We start from the raw sequence: 11,836 nt of genomic DNA, 5'->3' as shown, positions 1-11,836 counted from the left end.
GAGAGGAGGAGAAGGAGAAAGGAAGAAGAAGTAGGGAGGAGAAGAAGAGGGGGAGGAAGAGAAAGTAAGAAGGAAAGAAAAGAGAGAGGTGGTAGGTTTGAGGAGAAAGATTGCTGTACAATAAAAAAGATGAAAGGGAAGAAAGCCAACCCCAAACAAATATAAAGATATTAAGATAAAGAATGAATTGTTAAACTTTAAAGAATAAAAGAGAACAAATATGAATAAATAACAATAATTAGAAACACACATACAAACATACAATGTATTTTCTTTGAACAGAGTATTTGCCCGGTTCACAAATTTAAACAGTGTTTAGTCATTTCAATTAAATTTACAATTTCTATATTTCCTTTTTGCCATATTTATTCCTCATCTATTTTTGTAAAAAACCATTATTACCCTTCATCCTCATCTCTAATCTTAATCAAATTCAATTTTTCCCTTCTATTCTATATTATACCCCTTCCCATTGTCATCTATTTTTATATCCAGCCTCACATTGGTTAATTATCTAATATTAGTTGTTTAATATAAATTCAACATTTTAATATAAATCAATTAGTTATATAACTACCTTTTTTGTATATTAATCAATATGAACATGAATATTCCAATTATTTCCATGCAATCCAATTTCTTACAAATCCATTAATTATATTTACCAATAATAATAAACCAAATAATTTCCCCCATATATTCCTCCAAACCACAACTTAACCATTTCTGCTTTCAGAAATATACAATTAATAGTATCTCAATTATTACAATTCCCTAGTTAAATAGAGCTTTTTTTCTTTTGTGTTTTAAAATCCTGAACTCTCCTCTTTTTCCCTAAATTTCCCATTGTTTGCACCTACCTTTTTTGGTGAGGAAAAAGAAAAGAATTCTGCCTGCCTAATTTTCCAACCTTGCAGCAACAGCAAAGCAGTTTCAGTTTCGTTTCTCAGCATAGCTAGGGGAAAAAATTTTTTGCAAGGAAACAGAAGAGCCCTGAGCAAAACAGCCGAGACAAATCAGCTGAGAGCCGGGAGGCCAATTAGCCTATGCTGAAGCTCCGTGGGCCAATAAAATTACAAAAAAAACACCGAACCCTTTGTTAAATTGCTGGCTCCCCTGCCCCTTGCCCACCACTATTTATTGGCAATAAATAGTGGTGCGGAGGGGCGGGGCAAGCCAGCAATTTAACAAAGGGTTCGGCTGCACCACTGGCTCTAGGGCGGCCCTTTGAAGCCCCGCGGCAAGAATTTAAACAGTTTTTTTTCCTCTAGCCATCAGAGGCAGCAATAGACGGGGAGTGGGCGGGGTAAGCGAACGGCCGGTGATCCAACAGAGCAGAGAGTGAGGGTGAGTGAAGGCATGGAAGCTGCTTTCTCCATCCTGCTCTCTTGTGTCCAGAGCCGGTGGGGAACCACGTGGCAGCCCACGTGGTTCTCAGGCAGCGAACTCAGGCTAGGGAAGGGGTAGGCAATTGTGGCTCTTTTACAACCTGTGGCCTTGGCTGTCTCAGGAATTCTGGGAGTTGAAGGCCACAGGTTGTAAAAGAGCCACAATTGCCTATCCCTGGCTACGGTAGGCTGGCGCTGCGCGGGTGGGAGGCGAGGGGCGGGTGAGCCAGCAATTTAACAAAGGGTTCGGCCGAACCCCCTAGAACCTCCAGAATCCCACCACTGTGTAGGCCCCTCTTGATCTTGAGGCCCTAGGCTGAAGCCTAGTTAGCCTATAGGAAAATCCGGCCTTGATTACAATTGTGTAAAAGATGGCTGTGTTCTTTGGTGTGATGGGGGGGGGAGGGAAAGAGGTGAGAGTGAGGAAGTACAACCCTTTGCACTATTATTTGGGATTAAGTTTATAACAGAACTGAGCTATGAGAGGTCTTGGAGAAATCAGGGCTGTTCTGTAGCTCAATTAATATAGCCAGTAGGGTGTACCTGTAACATATTGATTGCAGAAGCTACAGCAAGAACATCTCATTGTAGACACTCTGATCATCTATTTTCTATTGTTGGAAGAAAAAAGAAGCCTTTCCCTTTAAGGATTGTTGGAAGGCAGAGCTTTCCCTTCATGAATTCAAAACTCCTGGCTGGGAGATTATTTCAAAATGATTGGAGGTCAGCTGCTTGAGAGCAGAATTAGTTTATTGTTTATATAGGAAAGCAGGCAAGAAACAAATACAAGCACAACGTTCCGAGGCTAGCCTGTTTGAACTGTAAGAAAAACCCTTTTTTTATATCCTAAAACATCTTTTGATTTTCTATGTGACCCTTTAAAATCTATTGAAATTATTTTGATTTGGAATGTGAATCCTTTAATTTGTGTGTGTAACTGTTTTATGGTGTTTAAATCCTGTTTTTTTTTTTTAATTGGGTTCTTCCGTCCTGGATCTGGCAAAAAAGTAATTGTTTTATAGTCCAATCTCTGTTTTTCCTAGCCCTTTGTAGTTGTTCGTTTCCTATAATTAATCAGTTTGCTATTACTGTGTTTTAGTGAATATCTCCTTTTCTCATGTGTTTAAAGTTCTAATTACTTTGGCTTGATTTCTTTTCCTTTTTGGGTGTTTGTTTTTTTCTGTGTCCCATACCTGTTTGGATGTTGCAGGCTCCTGTAATTTTGTCCTTCCTTTGTTGTGGAAAATAGGGTGGCTTCTGCTTCTTAATGGCCCATTGACAAAGGTGGAGGCCGAAACTCTGCCTGAGTTTCTGCTTATTTTCTTTTAGGGGAATTTTCCTGCTCTTTTAATATTTATTTTGAGTTTCTTTTCCTTTTTCTAGGACAGGGGTCGGCAAACTTAAACACTCAAAGAGCCACTTGGACCCGTTTCCCACAGAAAAAAAACATACCGGAGCCACAAAACCTGGGTGGGCGTGGGCCAACTCGATGTCACTCACCCCCCCTAGCCATGCCTACCCAGCCACAAAACCATTCTGTCTCTCTCCCTCTGTATCTCTCCCTCTCTTCCCCTCTCTCACCCCTCTCTATATATCACGCTGTATGTGTCTCTCTCTCTCTCTCTCCCCCTCCCTTCGGGTGACTGTCCTCCTTCTCCCCTCCTCTTGTGATGTCCTGGACGGCTGTGGCTGAGCCAGGAGCATGAGCATGGGCGGGGAGACCCTCCCCAAACGAGCACCAAAGCACAGCAAAGGCATCCGCGGGTGAGTGGCTGCCCGATTAGGAGGGTCTTAACAGGTTGGGGCTTCTTTCCTGCACTAATGCTCTGGCCATCTCCTTGCTGTTTCATCCCCCACCCCCAGCAGCTCTTCGGCTGAGTGCGGAGAGTGCGAACTCCAGCCTGAAGCAGCAGGAAGCAAAGGCTGCCTTACGCGCAAATGTGGCGCGAAGGTAGGTACAGGGCAGCTTCTCTCCTGCACTCTCCTCCTCCTTCCACTCTCGTGATGCCCTGGCCGGCTGTGGCTGAGCCGGGAGCATGCGCACACGTGGGGAGATCCTCCTTAAGCAAGTCGCTGCCCACTCTGTGCGCACCTTTCCTGAGCTTCGGCGCTCGCTTGAGGAGGGTCTCCCTGCGCGTGCGCACACTCCCGGCTCAGGCACACCCGGCCAGGGCATCATGAGTGTGGAAGAGCCACACTCAAGGGGCCAAAGAGCCGCATGTGGCTCGCGAGCCGTGGTTTGCCAACCACTGTTCTAGGAGAAGAGTGAATCTTATCTTCCAACACTGTTTTCCCCAGTGTGTGAGGAAGCAATTATTTTCTATAAGGTTGAATTTGTCACCTTTAAAGGTGAATTTGTTCCCAGCCTCTGTAACCCACTTAGCCTGCAATCTCTCCCCCCCACCCCATGTGCTAAAATAATGTAGAGGGAGTGACTCTTCCAGTGCATCACTTTTTGTTGGCAGGCAATACAGGCTGATCGGAAACGGTTAGAAAATATGCAATAGACTACTGGATAACTGCAGATTTTATCACACTAGTTGGAGGCACAAGATGCTAAACCATGATTTAGACAGACACAATGTTTATACATGTTGAAGAAAATTTGTTGTGATTTAGCAACACATTGTTTCATTGTGTGAATGAAAGCAGGTGATAGTAGTGCGCCCAGCTATGGTAGCTTATTCAATAAGCCACGTCTACTCGAACTTTGAGTTCTTTGGATAGGTGGGCGAGAAGGCGGTGAAGACTATGTATGAACCCACAACGCCTTAGCCACCTTCCACAAATCGATTTGGCAGAATACTGTACGATGTCAGAACTCCTATTAGTTGCACAGATAAAGCAAAAAACTCCTTTAAGAGCCCGCCTTTGTCGTGGGAAACACTGATTGGCTGCCTTGTCTGTTTACATACCAAGGGTGCTACGGGATATATTGGGAGGATTTAGGAAACAGGTGAGAAGCGTTTGGTGCAGAAGTTTTGCGAAATACGTTGGGTAAGGTTTTTCAGATGAAATTTTGGCTATCCGAAAAACAGCTAAGATTTCCTGGCTGATTTATAGATTTTTCTACTGTTTCTCCTATGATCAAAGATTATATGGGATAAATGTTGTGTTTAGGGGCACAAATTTTTTATAGAGTGTATTTGCAAAGTGCCTCATTACAGCGCATATTTTGTTAGGGATTTTTTGCCCAAGGTCCTGCTAAGACCGTCCTGCTGATTTGCGTTTGAGTCCCAGATTCAGGGCGCTTTCCTGCATTTAGAATGGTGGTTTCAGTTTGAGTTTCTCAGGACGGAGAAAGCAGAGGCAAGAATCTTCTACTACGGATTACAGCATTTGTTTGCTTTGCTAGTCGAGGAAAAATGTTAAACTTGCAGGAGAAGCCAGGACAAGAAGATTGCCAAATCGGGTGTGCCAAATTAGTAACCTTTTTTCTTCTTAAAAGAAAAAGTCATGAAAAAGGCTTTTCTTTCCTTATCTCAAATTGGAACTGAAGGATAACTCTGGAAAAAAAATAATTATCAGCTGATAAAGGATAAGTAACAAATATACTTATTTAGTAATATCTATTGGGTTTCTAACAGCCACTGAATAATATTGCTGTGAATTGCCTGTGAAAGTCTGTTAACAAGCAGGTTGCTCTCAATGCTAAAAAAAAAAAGAAGTTACCAAGGCTCTCATAAAATATCCACTTTGGGTGAATGGATGGCACTGAATATTGGGAGGTATTGCTTTGAAGTTGTTTGGAAGGTGGAAAGTAGGTAATTCTCCCTCTGAGCTGAACTGTGGCATTTGTAGGATTCTACACTTCAGAAAGACTCTGCTTGGAGTCCCTTTTTTGCTTCCTGAAGGATCATGCTCCTTCTAGGGATCTTTGCTCCTTTGAAATCAACTCATCTATTGGAGTGATTTCTGTGAAAGGAGCAGCTGTACTGTGTAATGCAAATGGATTTAAAACCAGTGGCAGGCAAGTTTCTATTGTATAAAGACACTTTTAAAAGTTTAAGAAAGCGCTATGACTTTTGGGACACTATATATATATATATATAGATATACATATTGATATGTATATTACATATGTATATACACATGCATGCATACATACATGTATGTGTATTTGTGTGTATGTTCAGATTTTCGGATAAGTTCTGTTTCTATTTTGTTGGCTGTCAAGCCGAAAGAATCTCACAATATGTTGTATTTTAACTATTTCTCTGTATTTAATGCAGGTGGATCATTTTCTTCCAGAAGAAGCCCTTGCCTTTTTCACTGGCTCAGATCCCATTTTCTCAACCACTATGGTTCTGGAAACAAAACCCGTTGTCCATCACCCATACTGGCCTCGGAATTTGGAACTCCATAGTTACGTCCCAAATGACCGACCCTTATGGCAGATCTTGACATTCTTATTTGGTACTTCAGGAATTCTCTTGGTATTGACTTGGTTTGTAGCAGGCTGGCGGAGCAAGACCTGGGGCCCTTTTGGAACTTGGCGCACCTTGATCATTTGCTGGTTTGCCATCTGTGTTTTTATTCACGGTGTCTTCGAAGGCTGGTTTAGTCTCCACTACATGGAAATTCCAGGGGATCAATCCTTTCTCTCACAGCTCTGTAAGATGTGTGTCTATCTGGTTTCTGTCTCTTGATTTTGGAAAAAAAAATTGATGCAACAAGGATAACATGGGGGAAAACAGGAGGATCTGCAGGAGGCACAAATGGGCCAAATGACACAAGGCGGTCAATCCTTCTATTGTGTACTTGAGTCAGACTTCAGACCACAAATGTGTGATAGTGACACTTGTATAGATGGTCTTTGCTTGCCAATAGTAACTTGGACCAGCAAATTTTTTCAGTGGTGTGGCTGTAAGTCACTGTCACATGACCACACCAATTTACAACAGCAGTTCTAGTTGCCATCTTCAAATAAATCTTGAATGGTTGTAGCATCCCTCAGTCACATGATCACCATTTGCACCTCCTGGCGGCTTCCCTATTAACTCTTATTTGTTGGAAGCCAGCAATGGCATTGCAAATGGCGGTTACATGACAGTGGGACGCTGTGATATAATTGCAAGCTAGTTGTAACCACCTGACTCACATTTATCTGATCACAGGGTGGCTGTGATGGCCACAACTACAAGGACAGTTGTAAGTTCCTCTCATTCAGCACTGTTGTAACTTCAAACAGCCAGGGAACAAGTGGACATTAAATGAGGACTGCCTGCATGCCTGTAGTTATTTTTGAGATAGCACTATCCTGAGATCACTCCAGAAATAGATTTCCAAACTCTCCAGTTTTTGTAGCTACAGGCAGCTTGGTTTTTTTAATGTATCTTTGAAAGGCACCTATTACAATTGTGCAATAGGAAATAAAGGAAAATGTAGGATGTGCAGATAAAACTGTATTCAGTTGTTATAACACTGGAATAATGCTTCTGCTATGTTCTCCGTATAGAGCTTTTTCATTCTTTCTGTGCATGTAGACGTACTGATTCTTAATAGTTCATAAGGAAAAGGCCCACATATAGGAAATTAATATGATGTTAAAATGGAAATCATGGCCACAAAAAGGTTTCCACATATAGTTATCCTTAGGGAACCTGTGTTAAAGGCTACATGCTAGGGCTGTGGGGTACAATGGAATGGGAAAAGGGTCTACTTTAGAGCAATGCATTTTCCCCTGTGGTTGCCTGGCTGCCCTCTGCAGCTTCAGCATGATGCTGAGAAGATACATTTGACTTATGTCAAATTGACATATTGACAGGTGCCATATATGTGCCCTTGCATGCTCTCAAAGTACCTTTGTTTTACTGAAATGTTTTGTAGTCTGCCCTCCAGGTAGGCATTAAAGAGCATTAAAGTGGGCCTGGGAAAAAAATACTCATCTATAATTGGAATATGTAAGAGAATACCAATATTTTTCTGATGTAGCCCTCTATTTCCCTCAATGATTGGAAGATCTGTGCCATATGGTGGTTCCACTTATTTTGTATCTCTATTTCCAATTATTATCATTAGTATTTTTTAAAAAATCCATCTATATGTGTCAACAAGGCAATGAACATACCAAATATTGCATTCTTCTCTTTTCCACAAAAGAACCATCTGTGAAGTGGTCCAACCTGAAAGATTAACAGGCCTAAAGTCACTGTCTTCTGGTTTTTAGGCCAGCATCTTAACCAATCTGTTCCCTAATTATTGCCCTCACCTACAGCAGCTGCTGAGAATTTGAGCCAGCAGTACAGTACTTGCAGGATCAAAACATTTAACCCCATAAAAGTCTAGGTAAAAAGAATATAGTTATAATACTATGCTTTGACATTGTAACAATAAGGCAAGCAGAAATCAGACTCGAAAATTTATGTTTTATATTAGTCACAATAATGTGTGTTGCCATGATTTGCAAATAAGCCATAATGAAAGGGGTACATGTACAACACCACGCTAAAACCACCTTCAAATCCAACAACTATATTTGAATTTAACAGAATGTTTGATTCTTGCCAGTATCATCAAAACTGCAAGAGGTAAAAATATATGTTCCCTAAAATCAAATATTTGCATCACCTAATATTTGTATTTCCTAAGATCAAGCATTTGCATCACCTAATATTTGTATTTCCTAAGATCAAGCATTTGCATTATCAAAAAGCATGGTTTTAGGCTAGTAAAGTCCTCATGTATTTAGAAAGTTCTTTCTTCTGGAATAGGAAGTACTTGGAAACTTGGTTTAAGGAGTTGGAGACAGGGGTCATTTTTGCGCCTCTGGGTGTTCCAAGCATCTGTTTGCCTTTGTATCTATAGTGCTGCACAATCCTGTTATAATTAATATTTAAGAAAAATATAGGGAAATTCATAAACCTACCCCATTCCTATTGATTTCTTTTTCTTTTCATACTCCTTATTTTATATCTTCCAGTGAAGGAATATGCCAAAGGTGACAGCAGATATATCACGTAAGTATTAACTTTGAAATGATAGACAAAGGTCTGTATATTTCTGCAAAGATCCAACACTAAGTAATTTGAACAAAGAACCTGGTTTGAGTGCAGGGCTAGGGAAAGGATGCACACATAAATACAGCCGAGATGTTCAAAATGTTTGCATGAGTTCTCTGATGTATTTCCTGTTGCCAAGGCAATTCTTTAATAGGCCGAGTACAACTAAAGTAAAAGAATTCCTGGATTTCTCTTTAAGGATCCTAACCTTTTAGATTTCTAAATTATTTTAGAAAAAAACATTGAATTTGATCCATGCCTTAAAAGAGCATATCGGGGAATGAAATTTATTTTCCAGTCTCGCGTTTATGAACATTTGAGATGAGTATTATCAGTGGGGTTCCCCCATCTCAGTGGAAGATCTGGTTGTTGGTGAGCCATTTTATCATTCTCGCCATTTTATTTTTCATTCATTTTTTTTCTCTTTTCCCCTCAGCCATAGTAACTTGGCCTGGGAAAATAAAATGGGCAAGGCTTGAATAGAAAGAACTTGCAGCAGTTTCCTTCCTCACTTGTATCAAATTCTGCAATTTTGCCTAAGTGGGTTTATTATCTTTGTGTATTTTCATGCATCAGAGAAACCAGGATGTCATTTAATTGGTTTAGCTCAGCAAGAGTACAGTTTGTGGGCTTTTATTCATGGTTTAAAATAATAAAATTAAGTAGTTTCCTCAATTGTCTGTCTGTCTGTCTGTCTGTCTGTCTGTCTGTCTGTCTATCTATCTATCTATCTATCTATCTATCTATCTATCTATCTATCTATCTATCTATCTATCTATCTATCCCTGAAAATATTTAAACGTATGAACAGCCGGTCCCCGCTATTTCCTCTGGTTAGGGTTAGGGAGACAGACCTGGAAATCAGGTAAGATGGCAAGAGGAGCCCCATCTTGCTCCATGGGCCCCAAAATAATAAGACCTCCCCAAAAATAAGGCCAAGCACTTATTTCGGAGTTCAAAAAATATAAGACAGGGTCTTATTTTCGGGGAAACCCGGTTATCTATCTATCTATCTATCTATCTATCTATCTATCTATCTATCTATCTATCTATCTATCTATCTATCTACCTACCTACCTACCTACCTAACTAACTAACTAACTAACTAACTAACTAACTATCTATCTATCATCCTCCTTTCTCCCCCTCCAGTTTGAAAGTATTGAACTGTAAGGGAGTTGGGATGTTTTGGGACCTCAAGGTAACATTCATTTCATTTTTGTACCTGCAGATCAGATAATTTCATAGTTTGCATGGAAACCATCACTGCCTGTTTTTTGGGTCCCCTCAGTCTTTGGACTGTAATCGCATTTCTTTCACGCCAGTCCCATCGATATGTACTGCAGTTAGTAGTGTCACTAGGTAGGTATGCAAGGCAGGGAGGGAAGTATATCAGAGTATGTAAATGTTAGTACAATCTTTCAAAAGCAATTGATTTAATATTTTAATTCTTGATTAATGTTCCATGCACCTGGCTGCATTTCTTATTTGGCTTGTCCGTTTCTGATCTTTTCTTCCTAATCAGCCATGTTGTCTGTCTCTAACCATAGGTCAACTATATGGAGACATTCTGTACTTCTACACTGCATACCGTGATGGCTTTCGCCATGGTGAGATGTGGCACCCTGTCTATTTCTGGTTTTACTTTGTCTTCATGAATACTCTGTGGATTATTATTCCCTCTATTCTCATCTGGGATGCCTGGAAGCACCTCAGTGCTTGCCAGAGATTAATGGATGCTACAAAGGTCAAGAAACATTGATGTCTTGCACAGGGGGTCATACTGGGCGGTACTTCCAGCCATTCAGAGGTTGATTTTGTACTCCTCCTGTTTTCAGTTGTTATATTGAATTGATGGACAAACACTACCATTGATGGTGGTCATTCTCTTCCCTTTCTTTAAAGATTCATAGCTCTTAAACTATGAGCTTAAAATTAAGACTGCAGTATTATCCGATATTAAAATTAAAATGAAGATGCAGTAATTATGGGATATTGTTCGCATTGTTTTATTCTCTGTTGTAAGCCGCCCAGAGTCCCTTGGGATTTGGGCGGCATAAAAATGCGACTAATAAATAAATAAATAAATATCTTCATGACCGGTATTTTTTAGATCAGGAGGTTTTATTTCTAAATAAATGTCATTAGGATCAAGTGACACAGCTAATACTAGTCAGTATTGAACTGAGCCCTGCTATAGACCATATAGCTTTGTTTTCCCTTGATTACCTGCAGCTGTGATCACTTAAGCCTGCAAGGAGAGCCACACATCTAGCATTCATAAAACTGAAGTACTGTATAGAGGCTATGCAGGAAACAATCTTCTTACTCTCAGATCAAATATAAGGTAGCATTAGAGGGGTTCACAGCTTGCTTCTGACCTTATAAAGTGATTCAGCTAATTGCCTTGAAGCTTTTTTGTTGTTGTCCCCATGTAGAATAGTCAGTGACTAGCTTAAACTGGGAAATAGTACCCGACAGCTGTCACCCAAGAATCATAAATACTTCAAGACAGAGCAAAGAGGAAGCTGTCAGACCTCCATACCTGAGCTTTGTTCCTAAGGAACTGATGGAGTAGGTCCTTTAGAGTGTGGAAGCAGAATAAAATATACTTTGATATCATCACTCATTTTACTAATAGTTTTCTTTTCCTTTTTTTTTTCTTAACTCCAGTTATTTTTTTCAACTGCTTTGGGATTCATTGTCTCTAGCAAAAAAAACTAGCTTAAAGGTTTGTGTATAAGTAGACGGATCTGTTGCTTTAAGGCAGCTATTTTCTAAACAAAGTTTATCACTGTATCCCAAGCTTCATTCCCTTGAGTGCCCTCTGTACAGCTCTAAATTCTCTTATTTGTAAACTAAAATGCGACATTTTAATAAACAATATCCATGTTGTATGGGTTGCGTGAGACTTTAAAGAAAATAAGAACACCGTGATGAAAATTTTCTCTCTAAATTTTTCTATACTATAGAACAGTGGTCCCCAACCCCCGGTCCGCGGACCGGTGCCGGGCCGTGGAGTACCTGGCACCGGGCCGCGCAGCGGCCGGGGGACAGGAACGCTGCAGCGCAAAGGCTCCTGGGCCGTGCGCAATGGGCCTGCGCAAAGGCTCCTGGGCCGTGCGCAATGGGCCTGCGCAAAGGCTCCTGGGCCGTGCGCAATGGGCCTGCGCAAAGGCTCCTGGGCCGTGCGCAATGGGCCTGCGCAAAGGCTCCTGGGCCGTGCGCAATGGGCCTGCGCAAAGGCTCCTGGGCCGTGGCCCCACCCCTGCGCGCGCTCAGCGGGCCGCGGCGATAAAAAGGTTGGGGACCACTGCTATAGAATATTTTGTTTCCTCTGAGTTGTTTAAAATGTAATCAGACTGTAATACTAGGGGGTGATTTTAACTGTAAAATTTCATCTTCAAGAACTTTCATTGTTTTTTCTTGTGGAAGAAAAGCATTGAG

The 11,836-nt window shown here is 40.9% G+C and overlaps 1 protein-coding gene across 4 annotated transcripts; it reads left to right on the top strand.

The window, feature by feature from the left end:
- Positions 1 to 2,190: 2,190 nt before the first annotated feature.
- On the top strand, positions 2,191 to 11,369 carry LOC139310873 (3-beta-hydroxysteroid-Delta(8),Delta(7)-isomerase-like). Of its 4 annotated transcripts, none has more exons than XM_070935111.1 (5): positions 2,191 to 2,209; positions 5,621 to 6,002; positions 8,311 to 8,347; positions 9,621 to 9,751; positions 9,940 to 11,369. In XM_070935111.1, the coding sequence occupies exons 2-5, from the start codon at positions 5,690 to 5,692 to the stop codon at positions 10,149 to 10,151; spliced, it is 693 nt and encodes a 230-aa protein (XP_070791212.1). In that variant the 5' UTR covers positions 2,191 to 2,209; positions 5,621 to 5,689; the 3' UTR covers positions 10,152 to 11,369. The 4 variants fall into 4 exon arrangements, with proteins under 4 accessions (XP_070791212.1, XP_070791210.1, XP_070791213.1 ...); XM_070935109.1 differs by lacking the exon at positions 2,191 to 2,209 and adding an exon at positions 3,133 to 3,152; XM_070935112.1 differs by lacking the exon at positions 2,191 to 2,209 and adding an exon at positions 4,333 to 4,344.
- The last annotated feature ends 467 nt before the right edge of the window (positions 11,370 to 11,836 follow it).

The sequence above is a fragment of the Pituophis catenifer genome, unplaced genomic scaffold (genome assembly GCF_029215685.1).
Source record: "Pituophis catenifer annectens isolate HBS135680 unplaced genomic scaffold, rPitCat1.0.hap2 SCAF_2, whole genome shotgun sequence".
Lineage (NCBI taxonomy): Eukaryota > Metazoa > Chordata > Lepidosauria > Squamata > Colubridae > Pituophis > Pituophis catenifer.
Note: the sequence above shows the minus strand (reverse complement) of the source record. Positions and strands in the feature narration are given on the sequence as shown.